Genomic DNA, 26,328 nt, shown 5'->3' on the forward strand with positions numbered 1-26,328 from the left:
TATTAAACGTGTTTCTGACTTGTGAAACAGAACATTTGAGAAATATCTCTTTGAACACATTTTAAGTATTTTCGTGTCAGTTTATAGTGTATAGAATTGTCTTAACATATGTAGTTTTGAAAGGAATTTTTTAACATTTCTTTGTTTTGACATATCTTTTCAAGTTCTTTTCAAAGTAAACCCTATAGTAATCAAATACATAAACAATTTTTTTAAGCGATACGTGATATCCTATTAAACCGCCAGAAATTATCTGGGTTTTTTTTTTTCACCACCCAGCGTTAGTCCACAAACACTTGTAAATCACTTGTAACTATTGAAAATGAACACTCAATCTAACTAATTAGATTAAAGTAACTAATCAGATTTATGTTCTGCAGTGAAGAAACTCTAAAGTTTAATCTCTGCTCTGGATAAGTGTTCTATTGTGTAAAGCTCTACAAAATTGCTGCAACCAGGCCTGACTGACTGCAGATCCAGCTGCAAACCTGCTACAGTGCATCTCAGTAAATTTATACCATTATTCAACCAGCAGGGGGCACTACTGAACTCCTGAGATATAAAGGGGTAAGAGAATGAAGTGGCAATAGGGTGAAGGGCTAGTGTAAGATGATCCACAGTGAACACCAAGATGGAATATCTTCACAATCCTTACTCCTTCTAATACACCAATCCCTGACCTTTGACATTCATTGTGCACATATTCACACACTTACACTGTCCAAGAACACAGGTATGCGAGCACACACATTTAAAACAACTGGGTCAACTGGGTATTAAAATGTTCCACAATGATTAGCGACAAATTCTTGACATTACATTTTACATTTACAGCTTGTGAAACTCTGCTTTACACTTTTTGCCCCCCGACACAAAGTCTGTTTTTCTAGTGTGGACTGAGAGCAACTATCTGTCCATTACATTTTAGCAGGTAAATAAAACTAAAAAAAAAAAGAAATAAAAGAAAGGAAAAGAAAAAGAAAAAAAAAAAAAGTTTGGGAAAACGATGAAAATGACGTGTGCTTTCCGGCAAGTGAAAATGCTATCTTTCTGGATTAGGTCTTAATACCCAGTCACTGTATTTAAAATGCCAAACAATAGAATGCACAGTTAAAGGACAGGAATTTGAGACTTTTTTCAACAGGTGTGTTAGAAATTACAGTCACATTTCCAACCTACCACCTGCTAAAGTTCAGTACTAGACTATAAGACTACTATATGAGGGCCTCCAAGTGTCTTTCTTTGAGAGCTTAAGTTGTGCTATGAATAGTTAGAGCTGGTATACAGTAAACAGCCATATTTGCCATATTATGGCAAGAACTACTCAACTCTGCTGTAAAATAGTTCCACACTGCAGACTCTACCTAAACTCTTTCATTTACCCTTTGAGAACTCTCCTTATCTGCTACCTTCTTAAAAATAATGTTCTATTATGTTCTGAACATTGTGGATTTGTATTCATTAAAATATTTCAGTGTAAATACAGTTGGAGCTGAAAGGACTGCCACAGGCTGAGGAGGTGGGTATGTCCAGAGATTTGTTTTTGTGACGTCAAAAAATGTGGAATTCTAAAGATGGAATCTAAACAAATCAAGCCATATATACTGTTTACTACCTCTATATCTAAATATATATATAGCACTGTGGCGCAGTAATGGCTCTGTGGTTTGAGCACATTGATGAGTTATTGATGACAGGGTTAAGGGTTCAATACCCAGGCTAAGCTGCCACTGTTGGGCCCCTGAGCAAGGCCCTTAACACTCCCTGCTCCCTCATGCAGCTGCAGAAGACCATCTATCCAACATGTAAGATCAATATACACAATAAAATTAAAATTAGGAAATGCATTCTCATTTAACTCCAAGCAGAGCTCATCAATATTATGTACATTCGGTCTGATATTGCTGCAACTTGTTGAATGTTGCCCTGGTCTGTCTTCAACAGCTGCTCATGAGTGTTCATGCATGGTTAAAGTGATTCCCACAGTGGTAGCAATGACTAAGTGAAAATTTGGCAGTCTTAAACCTTCAAATAGAGTCCCTTTCAGTGTGGTGTAACTTCTGCCTCAACAAGTCGAAGGCGTCACGTTTCGCAATCTACACACAGTTCCTGTAAGCATTGCAGGCCTCAAGACAGACAAATACTGACAGGGTGAAAAAAAGAAAGTTGAAAATCTGGCCAAGTCACACTCGTGTAAGTTAATCAACTCAAAAGAAATCAGGGGAAAGTGACTGTAGCCTGTATGAGAGATTTGTCTTCCTATCAAGCTTATTTTCATTTGTTTTAAATCATTTTAAATGTATTTTGTAATACGACTACAATCAGGTGCCAAAAAAGGTACCACAAATTTTCTTTTTGAGCGAAGCCAAAGAAGAACCCCATTTGGTTCCACAAAGAACCATGTGTGTGCTATAAAATGATAAAGAACTTTCTCCACAAGATTACACAAGTATGTAATCTTCACCAGAGGTGGAAAGTAATGAATTACATTTACTCAAGTTACTGTAATTGAGTAGATTTTATGAGTAGTTTGTAATTTTTAAAGTAGTTTTTAAAATAGGTAATTTTACTTTTACTCAAGTACATTTTGACACAAGTAATTTACTTCGCTACATTGTAAACTTCCCATTACTGAGTAAAAAATAAAATGCTGAGAAAAAAACAATTGTCTGAACAAAAAAAAAATAATTGGCGCGGATGCGCCGGCGCACGGACAAAACAAAAGTATTATTAAAAATGCAACCAGTCTTGGCTTAGTTAATTAAACTGTATTTAAGAGAAGACACGATGACTGACATTAATGATTACCGGAATCATTAAGACTGGTTGTACAGATAACCCTGTAATGATGCACTCTTATCTCTCCTTCTTCCCCACGTCACAGGCGGTACAGATGGCACTAATAGCCTGTGATGACACAGTGAAACAGAACCAGGCAGTGCTTATAATACGAAACAAATCTAATTTCAAATCTAAATCACTGTATCCGATATTTAAAATTGATAATGAATTGTTAATGAACCAATTCTTTCTCATTAGCTGTACTTCATGCAGGAAGACAGCTTGTTTTGAGATGTAAAGATCCTAAAATAAAAATTGCACACACAAATTTCTCTTAAAAAAAAAAAAAAAAAAATGTATGTAGCTAGATTAAAAAAACGATTATTAAAGGCAATATGTGAAAGAGTGGTGAAAAATGGGTTTTCGACTAAATAATGATGTATTAAGCCATAATACAATTTATCCTTTTACTAGTATTGCTTGACATAAAACATATACACAAGAAATGTCTAACATTTACCTAAAAAGCTTCTGTACTACCCTTTATTCTACTATATTACTCTTTAACTACCCAATGATACGTACCTATCTATCTATCTATCTATCTATCTATCTATCTATCTATCTATCTATCTATCTATCTATCTATCTATCTATCTATCTATCTATCTATCACATGACAGTTTTTAAAGGATACTTAAGACATTCTGAATGCTGAATCCACAACTACATTAAATATTTGCTCAGCACTGCTATCCCTGTACTGTCTGGTGCATTTGTGCTCCCAAATATACAATGGTGAACACTGTCGTGGTAGCACAAAGATTTCTGACTCTATTAGAAAAAAAAAAAAAAAAAGCTTGCACATGGCTATAAAAGGTGTTAAACAAGTTAAACCTATCCATTTTGTTTGTTTCAATGCCTCTACTAAAATCATAGTAGTCTAAAATAAAGTCATTTTTCTTCAAGTTTCTTCGCATAACTGTAGTAGATGGAAACCAGATATTTTGAAAGAAAAAAAGAAACACAAAATGTCTTAACTGCTAATAAATGTTTGAATAGAAACCTGGCTAAAGTTACAGGTTCTTCATTCATGTACACAATTTTCAAATGACAAAAACTGCTAGGTCTATGGCATCAATCAAAGAACAATTTGAGACATCATGAGTTTGAAAACATGAAGTATTTCGTTGAAATGACTGTGACCATATCAAACACTACGACACTGCATTGCAAGCACCTGCTTATACATAAAAAAGAAGCTGCTATGGCAACAGAAAAGGATGTGGAGAAAGAATTCCAGCAGATAGATGATTTAAAAGTGAAGGTCATCTAGCCTTCATACTCGCTTCAGGAAAACATTCTGCTTTAGAGCATTTTCTCTAGTGGCCCCTTAACACTGTGTGTGTGTGTGTGCGCGTGTGTGTGTGTGTAGCACGTCATTACACCTACACAGGAAATAGCACAAATGCAGCATTGGCGTAACCTGACTCAACTTCTGCAATCATGATCAGCACTTTTGGAAGGGAAACAGGAAAGCATTTTCCAGTCTCTCTCTCTCCCTCTCTCCCTCTCTCCCTCTCTCCCTCTCTGTAAACGCAATCGGAACTGGAACCAATCAACTGTGAAACATCTTCCTTCATGCCGGCTGCTGCATCTCTACACAGTGACAATGGCAGGAAGCTAAGCAGCTAGGAGACAACCGGAGATCCGTTCTAGAAAAATAATTATTACACTTTCACGGCAAAATAAAAAAAAAGAATACTACACTACAACTCCGCTATGTCCATTTATTTCACAAAGATTAAAGTTCAGCTCACATTCCATTAATGTGAAATATTAAACAATAACACTTAACCATTTCTATCGTCTGGTCTTCTATCGGTGGGTAAGTGTTTAAGGTTTTGGAACACTTCACAACATGCTTCACAACTAGTCAGCAGTTTAAAAATCGTCAGTGCGCCTTATAATCCAGTGCACCTTATGTATGAATTTTACCAGGCAGGTTGTAAGGCGCAGTAAAGCCACTCCGCCAAATTGAAGTGTTATTTAGGAGTTTCAGTTTAGTTCTCCAGCACCGGGGCTGGAGTAGCATTAGTATTAGCAGTAGCATTAGCCGCTAACCGCTATTTCTCCATTCAGAGGCGAGTATCATCGGCCTGCTCCTAACCCCGGCTAGCACTGCTGAAGCAGCATTAGCATTATCTGCTAACCGCGCTTGCTATTTCCACATTCAGAGGGAGTATAATTGGCCTGCAGCCTGCTCCTAACCCCAGCTAGCACTGCTGGAGCGGTTAGCCGCTAATGCTAATGCTCCAGCCTTGGTGCTAGAGAAATTCAGGAATCTAAGCTTACTGTAAATAAACAAAAGCGCTTTACTCACCAAATAAACTGTTTTCAGGAGATAAATCTGTGTAGATTAACATCAAGCACTCGTTTGAGTTTAAAAAAGTATTTTTTTAATTACAGATATGTTTACTTAGTTTTACTTAACTTAGTTAGCTTAGTTCATTAATAGTGCCCTTTATAATAGGGTGCACCTTATAGTGCAAAAAAAAAAAAAAAAAAACAGCTAGGGTTCCTGCATTAAAGAAGAAATCCAGTGTGAAATGGACTTTCTCCACAAGATTACACAAGTATGTAATCTTCACCAGAGGTGGAAAGTAATGAATTACATTTACTCAAGTTACTGTAATTGAGTAGATTTTATGAGTAGTTTGTAATTTTTAAAGTAGTTTTTAAAATAGGTAATTCTACTTTTACTCAAGTACATTTTGACACAAGTAATTTACTTCGCTACATTGTAAACTTCCTATTACTGAGTAAAAAATAAAATGCTGAGAAAAAAACAATTGTCTGAATAAAAAAAAAAAAAAAACGGACAAAACAAAAGTATTATTAAAAATGCAACCAGTCTTGGCTTAGTTAATTAAACTGTATTTAAGAGAAGACACGATGACTGACATTAATGATTACCGGAATCATTAAGACTGGTTGTACAGATAACCCTGTAATGATGCACTCTTATCTCTCCTTCTTCCCCACGTCACAGGCGGTACAGATGGCACTAATAGCCTGTGATGACACAGTGAAACAGAACCAGGCAGTGCTTATAATACGAAAAAAATCTAATTTCAAATCTAAATCACTGTATCAGATATGTAAACTTGATAATGAATTGTTAAAGAACCAATTATTTCTCATTAGCTGTACTTCATGCTGGAAGACAGCTTGTTTTGAGATGTAAAGATCCTAAAATAAAAATTGCACACACAAATTTCTCTAAAAAAACAAAAAAACAAAATGTATGTAGCTAGATTAAAAAAACGATTATTAAAGGCAATATGTGAAAGTGGTGAAAAATGGGTTTTCGACTAAATAATGATGTATAAAGCCATAATACAATTTATCCTTTTACTAGTATTGCTTGACATAAAACATATACACAAGAAATGTCTAATTATTATATCTTTCTCAATAACTCGTTTGAGTTTAAAAAAGTATTTTTTTTATTACAGATATGTTTACTTAGCTTTACTTAACTTAGTTAGCTTAGTTCATTAATAGTGCACTTTATAATAGGGTGCACCTTATAGTGCAAAAAAAAATACAGCTAGGGTTCCTGCATTAAAGAAGAAATCCAGTGTGAAATGGACTTGGTTTGTATTGAAAAATGATAAAAAGTACCAACGTTTGATAAATAGCACACTTTCATTCACCCCCAGCATTCTGAAATACTTTGTTTTTTGTAGGCTTAAAAAGCTAGCAATAGGGGAATTGCATTGACCATGTGAACAAATCACTAGTTTAACAAACTCAAAGTAGCTCCACACTTCTTGGGTAGAATTACAAGGACCCTGACATTCAAAATGAGGCATTAAACTTTGACACTTTGAAAGTGCACATATTTTTTTTTTATAAACTAAGTATAAAATCTGTTTTCTTCAACTGCTCTCTGCATAGTAATGAACTGATTAATTGAATCGGGTCTGTTTGGAGAAGAGAAAGTCACAAATTTCCCTGATCCGATCATGTAATCGGAAATTGGGTCTGACCACATATTCTTCAAAGGATAAGAATCGGATGAAAAGATCCGGATCACTGATTCATCAAAAATGTAAATGTTACGTTGTCTATGCATCTATACATCCACGTATTTGTCAGATATTTGATTTTAGACATTTTTTTTGTTTGTATATTTAAGAGAGCATGCATATTTAAATGGAAATCATTGATACAGCTATTTAGTGTTTGTGTCATGAAAATTGTAGGTTTTGATACCGTTGTTTCAATAATATTTCGGATTGGGATAACTCAAAGAAAAAAAAAATGTGATAGGGATATAATAACAAATGCCACTTGATGTAGAAATGGAGGGATGGTGAGTGTACTGGAGTTTTTTCCTACTTTTCTATGTTTTAACTGCCAGAAGGTTGCTTTGCTAGATACTTTGCTAGAGTGGCTTACTATGGTGTGGATGTTTCTGCAAACCCACTGTAAAATGAAATTAATAGTAAGCTGATTAAGAGTCTTCAACATTTACCACATGTTGACACCCCTGTTGCTCGCAATGAAACCCTTCCAGCAGTCACAGCAGTAGAGCAGGCTGGGCCTGTGGTGAAAGCCAGAGCTACATTACCTTGTTTTGATCCTTTGTCTCTGGGTTCATGCTATATTGTAAGGCTTTGACATTGTCCCTATTAACTCTCTAGACTTCAGGCTACAGCTTTTGTTGTCCTTCCATGTTACAGTATACAATAAGCTTAGTTCTGTGCAAAAAAAAAAAAAAAAAAAAGACATCACAGGTGTCCAGGTCCAGTTTAAGATGCATGACCATTTTTAATCACTCAGAAAAGAAGCGACTTAAAAGTAAGTGGACACCTCATATAATAAATGCATGCCAACCATTAACCTATTGGCACTGTGCCTAATGTTGTACAGTGACTTGCAAAAGTATTCTACAACTGCAAACCTTTATCGAGCAAGATCATCACTGGTCAGAGAACCAGCCAAGAGGCCCATGGTTACTCTGGAGGAGCTGTAAAAATCCACAGCTCAGGGTGTAGAATCTGTCTACAATACAAGTTGTAACTTCTAAGTTGAACTTTTAGGCCTTTAAGTGCAAAACGGTATGCCTGGCAGAAAAGAAACACTGCTTAACACACTGAACACACCATTCCCACTGTGAAACATGGTGGTGGCAGCATCATGCTGTGAGGATCATTTTCTTCAACAGGGACAGGAAAGCTGGTCAGAGTTAATGAAGCTAAATACAGAGAAATCCTTGGGGGCAGCTTTAGACCGGAAAGGAGATTCACCTTCTAGCAAGACAATGACCGTAAACATACAGCCAGAGCTACAGTGGAATGGTTTAGATCAAAGAATATCCATGAGTTGGAATAGCTCAGTCAAAGTACTGACCAAAAATCCTGAGTTTCTGTGGCAAGACATGAACACGAAGCTATTTTGCAAAGTAGAATGGGCAAAAATCTCAGTCTCTAGATGCTGTGTTGGTCGTTCAATTTAAATTTCAGCAAAATACATTTAGGTTTGTGTGCAAGGTGACAAAATGTGAAAGTTTAAGGGGTATAAATACTTTTGGAAGCCACTGCAAGTATTGAACTATAGACAATGTTCTCTAGATTAATGGTGCAGCCAGTACTTAAGCAGACTAAAAAGTAACAAAAGCAGAAAAAAATATTTTAAAAATCTTGATATTTATGTCCATGTATATCTTGTATAATACATGTAATATCAATGCTGTGTTGCATCAATAAAGGACACCAGTAAATAAACAGGCAGAGCCAAAAATAATTATTTGGCTATTTGGGCTCTCTTATGTTACTTGTAGTAACAAAAGCTGAATTTGTTTACACAATAGGTTTTAACTGAGCAGGGTAGTGTGTCATGAGCTGCTACATCACAAAACAACAGGTTGGGCTTCCTCCTACACACAGCCTCATTACATATTTTCCACTCGCTCCATCTACTCTCACTGCCGTCTCTCTAAAAGGTGACAGACTCTCTGTCTATGCGGAAAGCAGATCAGGACATGGTGGTATTAAGGGCCACTGCTGGCATTAGAAGGGATTTGTCAAAGGGCATTTCAGTGTCATATACTCAGGAAACATTCAACATAATAGTTTTATGATATCCATATCTGCCACAATAAGAATATGACTCATGAACATAACTGAAAAAGGTTACCAAAAATGTGTTTAAACAGTAGGTAGGTCCCTTCATTTAATCCATGGTTCTCCCTTATGTCTCTCAGATCATCGATCATCTGCCAGCTCCCAAGTAAAGATCTCTTGTCTAGACCTGCTATCAAATACTGAACCATTAACCCAAAAGAATCCACAGTGACATATGAGCCACAGACCCTTTAAAAGCTGTGTAAAGTTCCTTACATCCATCATTTTAACTTACAGCATTCCTAAGTGACACATACTGGACCATCACAGGACAGTGTGTAAATGTGTGACCTTATCTGACATTATTTACAGAATGTTTGTTGGATTTGTGCTGCAGACAAACTTTGTTCATTTTAAAAGTGTATTTGTTTTATTCTGCATGTCTGTTCTAACCATTTAACCATTCAACTGCTTTAATTAAATGTTTTACATTACGTATAACTAGTTCTGACTCAATTTCTAGAGTATGATTTTAAAATTCTAGTTGTGAAATTGCTGTTGTGCAATTTGTTACATCAAAATTTTAACGTTAAAATATTTTGGTGATGTACCCACAATAAAAAAACAAACAAACAAAAAAAAAAAAAACAAGAAGAAGCTGTTCACTCAATTTATCTGATTAAATTTAGAATTTGCTATCAACATACAGAAATGGGTCTGGGCTCTTATGGGTTAAGTAAGCCTAATGGCCTTGCAGATGTTAGAATGAACAGAAAGTGTTTGTATATTTTGTATTACACAGAAAGAGTAAATTTCTCGCAAAACGTTTTGCCAGAATACGTCTAGGAATACTGAATAAGGTCTAATGAATAGCAAACTCTACATCCGCCAATGTTGGCTGCTGAACAGCCTTGAAAGCTATAACTGCAGAAAAGCATGTGCATTGCAACATCTCTCAAAAGCAGAAGCAATCACAGATCTTTTGCCTGTGCAGTATGTGGCTGGTTCCCATACTTATCGATGACTAAACTCAATTTTCCATCTCATTTTTCTCATCTAAATTTAACAGTAACTTCTTCCTTTGCTAATATTGGCACATTGGTTTTAATTTCCCTAGAAACCTGTTTAAAACCTTCTGTGATCTTCTATGTCGTAAGAAGGAGGGGGTTACACTTAGGAATTAAATGATTGACAGCGTTGGCTGGAACAGACCATCTGCATTACATGGAGAAGCTAAGTTGTAGCCCGGATGTCAGGAATCTATCTACTAAATCATACTATTATTGATCATGTAGTGTGACTGTTTGCTGCTGGCTGCATTACTGTACAGCATGTATAAAGTTTTTCACAGTTTTTATTTTTTGATGTTTCAATGAAATGAAATGTGATCCAATGAGTTGTTATCCAGTCAACTAACATTAGTGTATTTAGACATTATAGATCTGGTAGTATTTGGACAGCTCTCAAATATACAGATTTTGAAAAAATTAAGAGACCACTTCAGTTTCTGAATCAGATTCTCTGATTTTGCTATTTATAGGTACAAATAAAATTCCAAATAAAAAAATATTGTAATTTAGAGCATTTATTTGTTCATATTCATAAGGTTTTAAGAGTTCAGAAATCAATATATGGTGGAATAACCCTGGATTGAAATTAGAGGTTTCATGCATCTTGGCATGTTCTCCTCCAGCAGTCTTACACACTGCTTTTGAATTATTTTATGCCACTCCTGGTGCAAAGATTCAAGCAGTTCAGCTTGGTTTGATGGCTTGTGATCATCCATCTTCTTCTTGATTATATTTCAGAGGTTTTCAATATGATGAAGTCAAAGAAACTCATCATTTTTAAGTGGTCTCTCTTTTTTTTCCAGAGCTGTATTTACTGGTCTAAACCTAGCGCAAATACAGATTAATGCATTATTTCCCTATGAAAAAATGAAACAAAAAAATAAGTTATGCTCTTACTTCTGCTGTAGGTCATGAAGACTCTGCTCAGCCCTCTGCAGACCCTCCAGGTCCTTCATCATCTTCTTCATGTGGTCTTTTGAGTGACGGTTTTGAATAAAAGCAAACCAGCAGCCTCCCATTCCAATTACAATAGACACCACCAGCATGAAGTCCTTTAAATGATTGTGACTGTTCACTGTGTGAAATAAAGAGAAACATAGAAATTATAAGAACATACATACAAATCATGCTTCCAATACATACATTGTTTGGTCTGGAGTTTTTGACTTAATTTAATTTGGTCCAAACAGGTTCAGATGAACAGAACTATGATTTGATTTGGTCTCAGTGTGAAAACGGTGACTGGACTGAAATATTGAGACCGGCTATTGCTAAAATCCAACTGCATTATGCTTGCATGCTCGTCGCGTAACACTATGGCCACAACAGATTATGCTGGTAATGTCTGTATCTACTGTAACTGTAGATTTCACATATATTCTAAACAGAAAAAAGGCATTTAGCTGAATGGTGAGAGTCATATTCTGGCAGGGAGGCAAAACTTGGAACAACACCTGGTAAAAGCAGTGCTCAGACGCACATACCCTTCTACAAACCAATCAATAAACGTGAAGTATAAGAAGTTGCAGCCCACATGGGTGATGACAGAACATAAAAAATCAGTGGGAAACCAAAACTAACTGGACTGAATGTATACAAATGTAACAAACACACGAACCTTAATCGGGACAGTCTTTCAGGTGTAAACACTCCACTATATTGAAATAATCAACATAAAACTATCCGATTTTAGTCAACAAGAACACAAGAAAGGTTTCTAAAGGAGATCTGCTCCTTTAAAAAAAGAAGCTCAAGCTAGGACAATAATTGATTTTGCCTACAATTGAAGATTTTCACAAAGACAAGACAAATGTATGCATGCTAAATCAAACAGCAAATGTTGTTGACAGTTGCTTCAAAGCGGTCTGTGGTTTACTGAAGAGAAACAGATCCTTATCTGTATGTCAAATATGATGTCAAGAACTTTCTCACAGGAGTCTCTACATAGTTAAACAAATCTCTCACATTGCATCTTGCCATTCTGACACTAAGTGGGCCTGAAGTACCACAGAGACACACATTAACTGCTGGACATGACTGTCCTGTCACAGTCACGTGAGCATACTGATATGAAATTTGGCACACTATGCCGACAGGCCATTGAAATCAATTAAGCGAACCCAACATGTTAGCTATTCAGACTCAGCCTTAACTCTATCTGCAGCCACTTAAGCAGATCACAGTCTGAAGAACACTAGCTCTTAGAGATAAAGTCAGTCTGTGGAGATCAGCAGGGGTCCGGTAGATCAAGCACTGCTGCTGTCACACACAGACTCCGCAGGCTCACCACAGCTGGGCCTCTTCAGCCGCTCACACACACAATGAGACATGCCACATGCAGCCCCACTGTTCTTTTTGTGTCCAGTTCCTTCCCCTTTGTTTTGTTGGTGTCCATGATAAAGACCTGGCACCTTGTATGATGTGCCAGAGATTCTTAACAAGAACATGATGTTTGGGCCAGTCAGCTGCCACCAAATGCTGGAGACATTCAGTAAACTAGTACAGTAAGCGATGACAGAAACTCAGAGTGATCTTGCATATGTCTTGTATTTGAGTACATGGCATCTGAAGCTGGTAGGATCTGTAGATATTTAACTGAGGAATATGTAGTCTCACTCACAGCAAAATAGGCAAGGGCATTCAACCCTTCTTTTTTTTGCTATAGCAATATCCTACATATTGCTTCCAATTTGTTATAACACTTGAGAAATCTATGAGGCTATGCTTGAAAAATCGGGAGAAAAAAAAAACTTTAACCTTTAGAACTAAACAGCAAAAATTATTAATCATTAATAGGCCTTGAGAAGGTAATGCAAATATTTGGTTGACTGGTTTGTACAGCAGTTTAAAATAGAGACGAGAAGAACGATTGGCATCAGATGCATCAGTATCAGACATGTTTCTGTCAAAATTCATGGTCGACAATCGAACAATATTTCTCTGATTTAGCCGATCCGATTCGGGAGCTAAGGTTACCAAAGCAGCTGTGCGGATCACTGTTTGGTCAGTTTGGTCATAGGAAGCTGAAGTTGTCCAGTAGGGGTGCAGCTCGAATCGCGTTTTTAACATTGAAAGATTCAGAATCGATTCTCATTTTCAAAAAATAGATTTTTTTTTTGCGGGTGCAGCTACTGTCGCGCAGAGCTTTTTAACTGTACGCGGAGCTTTTAACTGTACCGTGGAGCTCAGCTACTGTTGTGCGGGGCATTTTAAAGAGCTCCACAGGACAGTAACAGTTAGCTGAGCTCTGCAGGACAGTAGATGAACTCCATGGTACAGATAAAATGCTCCGCGAGACAGTTAAAAAGCTCCGCGAGACAGTAGGGCGAGTGTTGGGAGACAGCAGCAACAAGACAGGGAAAGTTTTTGCTCTTACTGCCTCTCCCTATTAGGTTACAGAGGGGTGTGTACTGTCATGTTATTGCGTTTGTTGTTGCGCCGCTTAAGTATGGAGGATGAAGAATAAGAAATGAAAGAATCGGAAAAAAATCGAATCGTGACGCCAAGAATCGATTCTGAATCGAATTGTGGGATTCCCAAAGATTCACAGCCCTATTTGTCCAGCAAGTAGGCTGCAGGCAGACACTCTTCAGCAGACAGACTCTGCTACAAACTCATAAGTTCAAGTTTCTAAAGTTGAATGTGTAGGACTGACGTGCCTCATGACGGAAGTGAATAAAGGTTTTAACCCTATGAACTAGATAATGCCACCCTCTACAGTGCAATTTTTAGCTAGCTAGCAGAGCTAGCTAATCACTCACAAAACCAAGCGCTGCAGAAGTACAGCAGCAGTAGCTGTAGTCAGAAAGCTACAGGAATCAAGTTCACACAGGATTCCAATGCTAGATTTTGCAGCAATGCAGCAAATTTCTGTTGTTTACATTTTATTCTCTCAGTCTGTTCTGCTCAGTGTTAGATTGTTGTTGTTATTAAAATAATAAGTTAGTTATATGTATTTAACAATAAATATGGGCTATTTTGAGCAGTAAGCTGAAAAACTTTAACTATTTACACATTTCTCTCCTGAAATCTATTTTTTTATTTTAGTAACTCTCCTAAGTTTATTCATAGTCATTGTAGATTCAGTGCATTTGCTTAGAGGTGGCTGTATTCAGGCAGAGCTGTACCAGGTTTGCCTGGCATCTGTGTGGCGTTAATTTGGCTTTTGGTTTCTGCGATCAGCCAATTAAGCGTATTATTTGCGATCAAAATCGGACTCAAAATCAACTCAGTCAATCTCTAGTGCGAAACACTGTATAATAATGTCCTACTGCCTCAAAATATGAACAAAGACTAATAAAGCAAGCCTTAAAAAGAGAAGAGTGACCTATAGATAGATATATAGATAATGGAAGCCTTTTGTGAGTATTAGGAGGCTGTTGATGTGTCTTTATGTGGCTTGCTTTATCCAGACATAATCCTAATACTCTGGATGCAGGAAGGGAACAGGCGAAAACACCTGTTTGATGTTCGCTGCATTAGGTATTGGAACGGTTTATGCAAATCTTATGCATTTCTGCTCTCATGCAAAAAGAAAAAAATAACTAAAGCTATACCTCACACCAAACAACTGTGCTTCTTTCTTGTGCACAACACACTCATCAGCACGCTCGTTTCTATGTACAGAACCTGACAAACTGCTAACAACCAGGCCAGAGCTGAGAAAGCATGCCAGGAATGCAAGTGTCTTCGGCTTGCTCTGAAAAACAAACGGAAAATACCACCTTAAAAAAAAAAAAAGATACGAAAAGAATTACAATCATGCAGACTTAGGACACCTGAACCAACCAGACCGTTAGCACAGCATTCAAAAGCACGAGGTGTGAGAGCAGAGGAGAAAAGAGCCAGAGTGAGTGTGTGGAGCTTATCAGTTTCAGAGCGCCAGAGATCTGTGCTTAGAATACAGAGCGATCTTCTAAAACCCCTCCTCTCTCAGTCCGCACACACACAGACACCCTGAAAAACCAGACTGAGCAGCGCCCTGGTGGGGCAGACCACAAGATTCAGAAATTCTAATGCCAGAAGGGTCAATTGCCCCACAGTGCAGAGCTGGTGGAGATGCCCTCAGTCAGTTCTAATCTAGCACATACATTCCCGCACATCAAAGCCATGGCCTGATGCCAAACATCAAGCCAGACAGAACTCAAACAACCAGCTTTGTTTCCTTTAGGTCCCTGCCCAAAGTATGAACCAGCATGTTTGCATTTCACCAGGCTTCCCCACACTGTTTTAAATGTGACGTAACTATTTGACGTATTTAAATAAAGCAAAGAAACACGTTTGGTATGAGGCTGGGCCACAGAGTTACGTAAGAATAAACACAGAACACAATGCAGCACTGGAAAACTGAAAGCTACATTCACTAAGCAGGTAACTGTGGCCCAAATCCAAACTTTTGCGTCATATGTGAGACACGTGTGTCGTATTGTGTGGCTGTGTAAACAGCAAAAAATAAAAATAAATAAATAAAACGCATGGAATCGGAATTGTAAATGTCAGACTCAAACTGGGTCACTTCAGTATGTGGTGCTGAAATCCGATACATATCTGATTCCCTGCAATGCGAATGTTCTGATTGGAATTAATGTGAGTTTAATGTCAAATACGAGGGAAAAAAAAACTGTGAGGAGAACAGACAGTAGCAGTGATTTGAGGATTTAAGTGACGTTAAAAAAAATGTTTAAAATATTTGTACGGATTTGCTTCTTCCAAAACATTAAAAGGCTCGTGTTTCAGCCATGTGGTGGTCCTAATAAAAGCATCTACAGTTTGTGGCTACAACGTTAAAGGAAAAAAAAAAAAAAATCTAAAACCTGACCGTGGCCAAATAACATATCCTTTTCGGCAAGCTGAAGCGAATTGTCGGTGATAAGCTTAGCTGACGAGGATTAAAGTGAAACTAATCATGAAACGTTGCTTTGTCACGTATGCATGCCATTCAAACAGATGCCAGACATGCATCACATTAAAAAGATTTGGGACACTTTTACATGCTGGATGAACGTAAAATAACTGGATCTCATTTCAGCAGAACTTTTGTCAGTGGTATAAACCAAGAAACACGAAAACAATCTATCTTTAGATAATCTGGAAGACATTACAGAGATTCTGTTCATGTTCATGTTATTCATTATTTATTTTGCCACATTAAGGTTATACTGTTATACTATTACACTATATTCCTGAAACAAATTAATTATTTAGTTTTCCTATATCGCCAAGTATATCGTTATCGCAAAAATAACCTGAAATATCGTGATATTATTTTTGAGCCATATTGCCCACTCCTAATAAGAGCATCAATGATATGGGAATGAGGTGGTCATGTCGTTATCTGACACTCAACGCCTTGACGCATCCCAAAAGTATTGGCTAGAGCTCAGTCATTTCAGAGAACATAGAGTTCCACTACTCGACAGCTCAGAGCTGGTGGATTTTATACATCAGACATGATGTCAGTGGGTTTATGTTTATCTGCTGCAAAGAGTCATATTGAATTGGCAAATACGTCTCTAAAGGAACTACACGTCTCTGTGTGAACTCTGTGTTTTTTTTGTATCACTGCAAGGTACTCTACTTGTTCAAAAGTTTGTGTACACTCCTTGTATTCATCAGCTGTTAGCTGTTGTTGCTAAATGCAATCAAATCCTCACAGCAGTGCTCCATAATCTAGTAACAAGTCTTGCATGAACAATAGAGAGAGATACTCCAAAACTATCCTTAATTATCTTTTTAATCACCTTATATTTTCAGTATCGAAAACTGGAACTTTTAGAAACACAATAGAATTATCTATTCATATTTTAGGTCATTAAACTCCTAGTAACGTCCATTAGATAATCTACAATTGGTAATCATTTGCACAACAGAAAATTAATTTTTTGTACTATGTTCTTATAGTATAATACGAATATTTAGATTAGCTCCAACACATTTAAACACATTTTGAGCCTTTTAAACTCAAAATTATATTGTCATTATAACTCCTTTTTTAGACTCAAAGGGATTTAACGAGAGAACATTCTGTAAAGCTTGTGCAGTCTGGCAACAACTGCTGCAAAAGAATGCCTTACCAGGTGGAGCATAAACAGGAGAATCAGAAGTCAATTCAATCATTACCGTGCTTAGACTGATTCTGTGTGTTATATCTGAGATACTAAGATGATGTAACATGTTTTCCAAGTTAGGGTAAAAGAGTGAACCAGGCACTGTCCAAAAGGCTGGAGTATTTACAATATTCTGCAGAAAAGGAAGAGCTCTCTTACTCATAGGGGCTCCAAACAGGACTGTGTCCAGAGCCTTCAGTTGAAGTTTCTGAGTGTGACTGCGGTCCAGAATCTTCAGCACGGTCACTGTTAAAGTGGAGTTCTTCACAGCCAGGCTGGGGATGAAAAAATGCAGACAAACAAGTTGAGTACTGCAGTGCAGCATCTGAACAAAAGGATAGAAAGGACTTAAAATGTTCAGGCCAATGCCCTTGAAACACTTAAGATACAGCAAGATACTTTATATAGACAAAAGTATTGGGAAACATAATATTCTAAATCAATAAGCATTAGTATAGAGTTGGTCCCCAACATTATGGCTAGAACAACTTCTACGCTTCTGAGAAAGCTTTCCTCAAGGTTTCGAAAAGTGTCCGTGGGATGTCATGGCCTTTTATCCAGAAGAGCATTTTTCAGAATTTGATTTTAGAAACTGATGTTGAGGAGGACTGGCTCTTAACCTCCATTCTACTTTATTCTAAAAGAATAGGGTTAATAGGGTTACAGTCTCTGTGTGGGCCAGTCAATTTCCCCACCAAACTCACCTAGCCATGCCTTTAAAGACTTTGCTCTCTGGACTGGGGTACAGTCACGCCAGAACAAAAACGAGCCATGTCAAACTTTCAATATGTTTTGGTATGCTAAAGCAATAAGACTGGCTTAAACTAAACCCTGAAAAACGGCCCCATAGCATTATCCCTCCTCCACCAAATCAGTCACGTACACATTTGCCAAACCCTGGGGCATCCATTAGACTACAAGGCAGAGAACCACAATTATTTTTCACTCCACCTGAATACAGTGGCAGTGTGCTTTACTGTAGGATCATTTATTTTGTACATGTAATTGTACCAGATCTCTTGGATCACTGTGTCCAAATAAAGCAAAAGAACGGTCTGGAACTAGTCTATCTAGAACATGGCCAAAACAGATAATTTACCATATTTTTCGCACTATAAGGTGGACTTAAAGTCGTTTAATTTTCAGTTTATTTCTAGCATTAGCCGTTAACCGCTATTTCCTCGTTCAAAGGTAAGTATTATCTGCCTGTAGCCTGCTGCTAACCCTGGCTAACGCTGCCGGAGCAGCAATAGCATCACCCGCTAATATGACTAGCTCGAACCACTAACTAATACCACCTTGGCTTACCAGAACACTCAGGGTTCCTCAGTGTATTGCTCTCACTAGCGGTTAGCCGCTAATGCTAATGCTCCAGCCTTAGTGCTGGAGAAATTTGGGAATCTAAGCTTACTGTAAATAAACAAACGTGCTTTACTCAAATAAACCAAATAAACCGTTTTCAAGAGAAAAATCTGTGTAGATTAACATCTATATATCGCTTGACTTAAAATAAAGTCTTTTGTTTACCTAGCTTAGCTTTACTTAACTTAGTTAGCTACCCCCCTCCACCACCAAGTGGCGAGACCTGCAGAATTAGAAGTTCCTCATAGTGTCTCTTAAAATGCGCCTCATAATCAGGTGAGCCTTATTTATGAAAATAGACTTTCATTGTTAGTGTGCCAAAATACGGTGTTCATGAGCATTCAAGATGGCCACAGGATGAATATTTGGTGAAAAATAAGCCAGCATAGCTGGGAGTTTAGCAATATACTGTGTTTAAATGGAATGCAAAAGAACCAAACCTAGATAACCAGTCTGTACCAGCAGAATGTGCCACAAAACAGCTGAAAACGCTCCCTAGTTTACTCACTTCAGTGTTCAGGTTTAAAGCTTTATCCTCAAACCATGAGTGTTTTGGTCGTTTTGGTCCTCGGAAACAGAGTTTGTGATGTAGTGTTTCACACTGATCATACAACATGTTAAAACTAGTTAAAGGGTGCACGTTGCATCAAGACATAACGGCAAGTAGACACATGACATTGTGCTGGGGGGTGTAAGGCTTGCAAACTTATAGCTCCTTGGGCAATGCTTTTGTGCTGATGCTAATGCCAGAGGAGGTGAGGAGAGGTCAGAAAAGTCTCACACACCCCATTCTGGAACTTTTCGTGGTTGAACACACATTTTCTACACACTTCCACTTTTTAGTAATCCCACTCACAGCTTATGGTGAAATATCTAGGAGTGAAGACATTTTACCAGCTGATGCTTGTTGCAGCAGTGTCATCCTTTTACACAAAATACCACCCTTTTTTCACTAATGGTGATAAAGGCAGACTGCATGGCCACGTCCTTGATTGGGAAAGGAATTCAATGATTAAGAGGTGTGTCCAGGTACTTTTGTCCATATAGTGTATGTGTGCAGTGTATACACAGAAATAAATCTTTCTTGTCTTTATCAGCCCCTATAAGGACCTGCAGATCTAGACTATCTTCATTTGAAATGTAGAAATTTTGCTGGATGTGCAGCTAAATTAAAGAAAAATCTTCTAAGATAAATGGGTAACTGTTTACCGTGGCATAGTAGTTCCACTGAAGTTCATTTTCCTGAAAGCCTCTGCATACTGCGATAACTCCACATACGATTCCAGCCACTCCACCACCTCATCCACTGTCCAGTTATATACTGTGAGACAAAGAAACAGATGTAAAATTCAGCAAACTTTAAGCAGAAAAGAAAAATAATACAAAAATCTCAAAACAAAAGTTTTGCTGTAAGAAAATTGCTGTTTTGTAAGCAACTGAGTGGGTTTGCCCAAAAAAAAAAAACAAGCCAATTAATAAATAAATAAATAAACAAAACAGATTCTAATGGACTGAGCATTAACTGCACTCCTAATCGTGACTCTCAGAGCAAGAATTATATCATCAAATTCTACTGGGAATGGCTCAGTGCAACATGGCTTCATGTTCAAGTTCATGATGTGTTTTCTTGCTTGATTAATGAATGAACTAAAACAAAAACACAGCGTAATCAGTAAGCAACAAACAAAACCCTTCAGTTGGTCAGATCTCATTTCAAATATCAGGCTGGGAATTATGGTCACACAAATTTAATATTTAGTGCCCCATAATGTCCATGATGCAGGGAAGACAGATTTAATTCTTGCATAGACAGATTAAAACAAATTTACCAGTACCAGACAAAAGTTTGGAAAGCTTTTCATTCGGCGTTTTTTCATATTTCTTTATTTAACTGATTTTCTACATTGCAGATTATAATTTTTAGATATGAAAACAAGTAAGGGACACACATGGAATTACATAGTAAGAAAGTATAAATCATTCTTTTTGCACACGATTCTGTATTGCTTTGATGTTTTCAATATTACATTTACAATGTAAAGAAATCTTTTAAAGAAAATAGTTAGAACTAAATTAGTTCTTTTAGCATTTGATGTTCTTTTAGCAAGTGAATGTAAGTTACATCAAGGTTACATCAAGTGCAAATAAAATGATAATTAATCGAGGAAGTTTATCCATAACAGTGTGGAGCACAGTTTTACTTATGCTGTGTCACATTATTGAAGTATTTGGATAAAACCAGTAAAGTATTTTTTTAAAAAACTGTGATCCTATCAGATTCATGAGATTTGTGATCCTTTTTTACCAATTTTAAGCACTGTAAACTCAAACATGAGCTGCCAGCAAATGAGAGCAAATCTCTTCAGACTTGCCCCAGGTTATGGAATACATGGATGCAAAAAAAAAAATTTGGTTATGTTTTAATAAATATAAATGTATCGTCATTGCCATACAGTATTTCCATACACTGCTTTTCTTATACAATGTATTTGTTACTGTCTGCCTAGCTGTAGTTTATCATGTATAAAGGAAAACTTAAATTAGGGAAAAAAAATCATTTTATTATGCTCTAAATATTGTGCAACATAAACCTAGCCTCTGCTCATTTTACATAGTGAGGATATCTGTGAGAATAGCCTCTGCTTAATCCGTTGTGAGCATAAGTTTGCCCAGTTTGCTCTGTCTTCTTAGTTCACCTTTGAAGAAGAGCTGCAATGCAGAGTAAATGAGATGAGAGGGGGAGTGCGAGAAAGAGAAAAAAAATGAAAGAGAGAGAGGGAGAGAGAGAGACAAGAAATAACAAGCTAACAAGCAGCCCAGGCTAGCACTGTAGCACTAGGATTTTTAGGAAAAGGACAACCGCAATGAGGCTTATCAGAAGCTAAACGAGCTGTTGAAGGCTGGATGATGTGGGCTCTTCAGGCCTCTCTCAGTAAGTGGTCTGCTTTGCTCTACGTATCTCCAGCCCAACACCTGATAAACACATGGCCTGCTCTGCTGCTCCTGTACAAGATCTCACCACACAGCCTTGATTTTAGACATCATTACAACAACAAAAAAATAAATTAGGAAGTGGGCTAAAAACAGAACATTAAGTCAAACTAGCATGGCAAATTAACCAAATAAACAATACAGAAGGCATTAACACCTGCAGTGGACTGTGCAGTATGTGGTAATAATCGGTACCAGCAGCATATCAATGAAGTGTCCTTTAGCTGGCATGACATATAGCAAAAGTCCTGAGACACGAGACTAGTTCCTGTTCCATGATATGTGGTCGTCACATCTTGTATCAGTACATCTTGTTCCAGTCCGTCATCATGTTCCAGACTCAAAAGTATGTGGTCCACATCAAGGTCATTAAAGCAACTGTAGCCCACTACTATTCATTGAGTGAACACTGCAGGAGTCAGAAATGCCAAGATAGTACCGTATTTTTCACACTATAAGGCGCACTCAAAATTCTTATTTAAAAAAAAAAAAAAATCGACACTGCGCCTTATAATCCAATGTGCCGTCTATATGAATTTTACCAGTCAGGTTGTAAGGAGAAGTAAAGCCACTCAGATGAGTATAGCATTATAAAGGGGTTTCAATAAAGTTTCTCCAGCACCAAGGCTGGAGCAGTATTAGCATTAGCTGCTAACCGCAGCACTAGCTCTTTCACCGTTCAGAGGTGAGTACATCGGACAGTAGCCTGTTTGTTCACCATGTTAAAATAAGCTACGTAGGAAGAATCGTTATCTGATAGCTCCCTGGCTTACTGGAACAAACACGGGGTTTCTTAGTGTAACACTGTCGGGCAGCATTTACAAGCTCTAAGCACTACTAACTGTGGCTAGCACTGCTGCTAACCTCACTGTTTATTACTGTGAACAGAAGCGCTTTACTGACCCAAATAAAAAAATTTCAAGATAGAAATGTGTAGGTTAATATCCAGTGCTCGTTTGACTTTGAAAGAAAATGTTTCTTTAAGAATTACAGTTTACAGTTATGCACACACAATAAAATGCAAAGTCTATGAAACCTAAAATTATAAACTTCACTGCTTCAGGGAAGAACATATGGGCATTAAAGTGAATTACAAAATGAAAAGTGAAGCCTACCCTTAGAGGATTTCCATGAATTCCACAGGTCCTCCACACTGATGAACTGATCATCGCCATGAAAACTGTTATGCTTGGCTTTGGGGTCATGGTAGTTGAGGTCTTCTCTCAGGAACTGTTGGAAGATACATAAAACAATACAAAATGAAGCATACCAACAGCTGTTTGTCTAAAAATGAATAAATTAAAACCAGCCAAAGGCTACCAATCCTAATATGAGAATATACTGTAGTTTTCTTTAGAACGTATTGTGCAAAAGATGATTCAGGTAAACTGAGAGTCAAGTTTACAAAATGCAACTGTTAAAAAAATATATATAAATGAGCAAACAAAAACAAATGATCAATTTAAACAACTACTGTGGGCTCCTGGGCTCCAGCTAAAGACTTGGAATTTTTACATGGAATTTGCACTCCTAACCTCCCTCCAAGAAGGACACGCTTTATACATGCATTTCTGGACAAGCTGCGAGATACAGCATAGGGGCTGATGTTAAAGGGGACTGAGTTATCTCAGATTTCTCAGGATTTTACACAGATATAGTCTTGTTACAAAGCTGCAATTATGTGTGTGTCAAGCATGTGTTTTAAAATGTTGTAAAGAAACCAGAACAGAAAACTGGTATTATAATCTATAATTAGTGGACAACCTGTCATAAAATCCTACAGAATAAATATCTTGTTTAAATAAAATTTTTACTTATTCACACTATGAAACTACACAGAGATATAAGCTATGTTTCAGAGAACAAAACGTGGGCCTGTTAGTGAGTACGCATGAACCAACATGATCTGCCTCAGGCCCCAATCTGTTGGCCGCACCTTTTTTTTGGTGCTGAGACTGATGATGTTCTCATTTCCTTAGAAACATTATTTTACACTAAGTCATCAAGGACAGTAGTTGCTGCAGCTAGTGCTCCTTATTGTCCCATGCACATAGGGTTTCTCTTTGCTATATTTATGTTAAATCTCTTTATCTTTTATACAGTAAACCCTTAAACTCAGCCTTATTTTTCATCATGTGACCATGTAAATGTAGCACTTGCTTGACGACTAATGTATACAATGTCTCTCTCTAGTCAGGTCTAAACTAGAAGGTACTGCTTTTTATTATCATTCACTCTACATCAGTCAAATACTTTACATGCAAATAGGCTTGTCCCAAATTGTGTGCAGGAAGAAATTAATTCAAACACCTTTTAACACTCTAAACAGTACAGCTTAAATGCAATTTAGGTATGTAGGGTATCTGCAGTAATGTGACACCACATAGACACAAAATTACCGTTTACAGACGTCACAGCTTGGGATTTCAGAAAAGACATTATACTGTGCAAAACAGTGGTGATCCAACCTTTATGCCGACACTACTGTCTATGTTAGTAAAAAGCAATTAATGAACAGACCTGAAGAGTGTGCCTTGTATAAAATAAAACAAACAAACAAACAAATTAGTAAGCTAAATAACATATCAAATTTGGATACTGAGAAATGCAATGCACAAAAACAGAGTTGAATTTACTGTCTATGGCATTTTAAGGCTTTTCTGAGATGGCTTTAAGATGGTTTTAAAGATACTAAGATTAATTTGGGCATGCAGATCTGTAGATAACCTGGTATGATGATACAAGCCCACAATACAAGACCTCTGAAGAGCCAGTAGCCTAAAAAAGGCCTCATGTGTACAAAAAGTGCAGCAGATGGATCGTGATTACTGTGCACAAATGAGGGTCATAGTGCAGTTTGAACGGTCCAGTGTGTAAAGCAGATCTGACTTGTGGTTAAACAACAAACTGCTGAATCAGTGGGTTTCACAGTGAGAATTAATGCACCTGTGCATTGCTGGAACCTCAATGCAAAGAGAAGGTGGCATGAGTCCAACATCAGTACTCTCCAAATGTTTTAAGTAACCCTCCATATAAGTAAAAAAACTAAAGAACAGGTCCTCTTCCTGGATTTAGGGGTGATAAGTAGTCTAGAGTACCATTTTAAGGCTAATAAACCCTGATGTGAATCTACATTAATGTTTATAAACTGTTAACGTGAAAAGTTAATACTTTTATTAGCCTTAACCTTAACAAACTAAGAATTATAGCAATCAATGATCAAATCAACTTCAATCATTAGGAATATTACATAGAGGTTCTTGTACCAAATTAAATGTGTATATTAACAGTGTCGCTGTAGCTCTTGTTAAAGGATGGTTTTCAAACAGAAAACCAGAACAGAAAGTGACTGTTTAAGAGGCACAATGAGAGTAAAGCTCTTATACTTATATTTGTACTTAGAGCATTTGATTAAGCTGTGCTGTGTGGTAGGTTTAGTTTAAACATAGCAGGCCAATCCTAACACATACCATCACTGTCAGAATAAAATCTTAAATCACCAAAACAACTTTTCAATAAATGGGAAAAAAGTTAAAGTAACAAATATGAATTTCTAATGGAGTATTTCTGTGCATTCATCCTGAAACTGACATCATGATGTGATAAATACAATTATATACGAGGTGCTTGTTCCACCACTGATATGCTGTACTATGACATTGTTGTTAGTACTTTCCCCACTGTGTGTTGTTTGTCACAAAAAAACAAACAAACAAAAAAAAAACATACTAATGCATGTGTGGCCATGTTAAATAATTATTTATTAAATCACGATTGGGTAAATCAGACATTTTTATTGATGTTTCACATTTCTCATATTCCTACTAGTGTCCACTCTTCATTTAAATTCTACTACTGGACATTTAGCTTTATTTATTATAACCATGATGGCCAAAATACACAGAAAATCAAGATTTTATTAGGAGTTGAAACTGTACATTAGCAGTTTATTAGCATTTAAAAGAAAAACAAACATGCTTGGAAAGAGCATCATATAATAGAGATAGAGAAATAGAGATAAATATCAGGCCCTGAATTAATGTATATATAATTAATACTGCAGTGCAGATACTGAATGTTTACACTATAAACTTTTGTTCACACCTCTTTAACTTAAAATAATAGCTATGTAAAATTGCACCAATTGCTGACACAGATGTGCAAATGCACACACGCATGCATATGTGTTTTTTAGACAGGGATTAGCCTAGTCTTTGACTGCACAGCATTTTTAATGGAGATTTCTCATTCAAAGTGAAACAATAAGGCTTAATCCTTGTCTGGAAATCTCCACCATAGCGTATAAAAATCCATCCCTCCCAAGTCTGTAAAAAACAAAACACATCTCTGTCTAACCTACAGAGTGAGCAATGTTTTATAGACACATCTCACCCAATGGCTGACAGATAAATACCAGCCCTATTAATCTTGTGCTATTTCAAATCATATGTCAGTTCTAATCAAAATAATAAGACAGAACAAGTTCAGCACGCAAGCTGCCACCTTAATAAAGCCGTGAAAACCTGAATGAATCATCACTTGCATCATTTGACCCATGAAGGCAAGACATTTCATTTCTCCACAAACCCACTCATGGTCACGGAACACCAGACATGGGTCAGCGCATTGCAGATATTAGCCCCGGACCAGGTTCAACCGTAAGAACCAACCTGTATCAGTGTGTAAAACTGAGCTTAGTCCAGCAGGGCTCAGTAAGCCTTCAAAACATCTCTTAACTACAGTCTTTTCAAGCAACTCCAGAAGCCTTGCCAGAGGAGAGCGATGACAGGATCTCAGTGGCGGTAGAATGTGCATAGATTAGCCATCACGCTGCCTGGAAAAAGCTGGCTGCAATAAGACAGCACGCCCCCACAACATACTGCT

At 37.2% G+C, this 26,328-nt stretch overlaps 1 protein-coding gene across 6 annotated transcripts in view; it reads right to left on the reverse strand.

The window, feature by feature from the left end:
• The window catches only part of stim1a (stromal interaction molecule 1a), a 60,904-nt gene that overhangs the window by 16,123 nt on the left and 18,453 nt on the right, over positions 1–26,328 (reverse strand). For all 6 annotated transcript variants that reach the window (XM_049466990.1, XM_049466991.1, XM_049466992.1 and 3 more), the window contains exons 4-7: positions 22,560–22,674; positions 19,663–19,774; positions 17,251–17,366; positions 10,883–11,060 (exon numbers count right to left, since the gene is read on the reverse strand). In XM_049466990.1, coding sequence (XP_049322947.1) covers positions 10,883–11,060; positions 17,251–17,366; positions 19,663–19,774; positions 22,560–22,674 — 521 coding nt within the window. The remainder of the gene's footprint in view (positions 1–10,882; positions 11,061–17,250; positions 17,367–19,662; positions 19,775–22,559; positions 22,675–26,328) is intronic.

The sequence above is a fragment of the Astyanax mexicanus genome, chromosome 18 (assembly GCF_023375975.1).
Source record: "Astyanax mexicanus isolate ESR-SI-001 chromosome 18, AstMex3_surface, whole genome shotgun sequence".
Lineage (NCBI taxonomy): Eukaryota > Metazoa > Chordata > Actinopteri > Characiformes > Acestrorhamphidae > Astyanax > Astyanax mexicanus.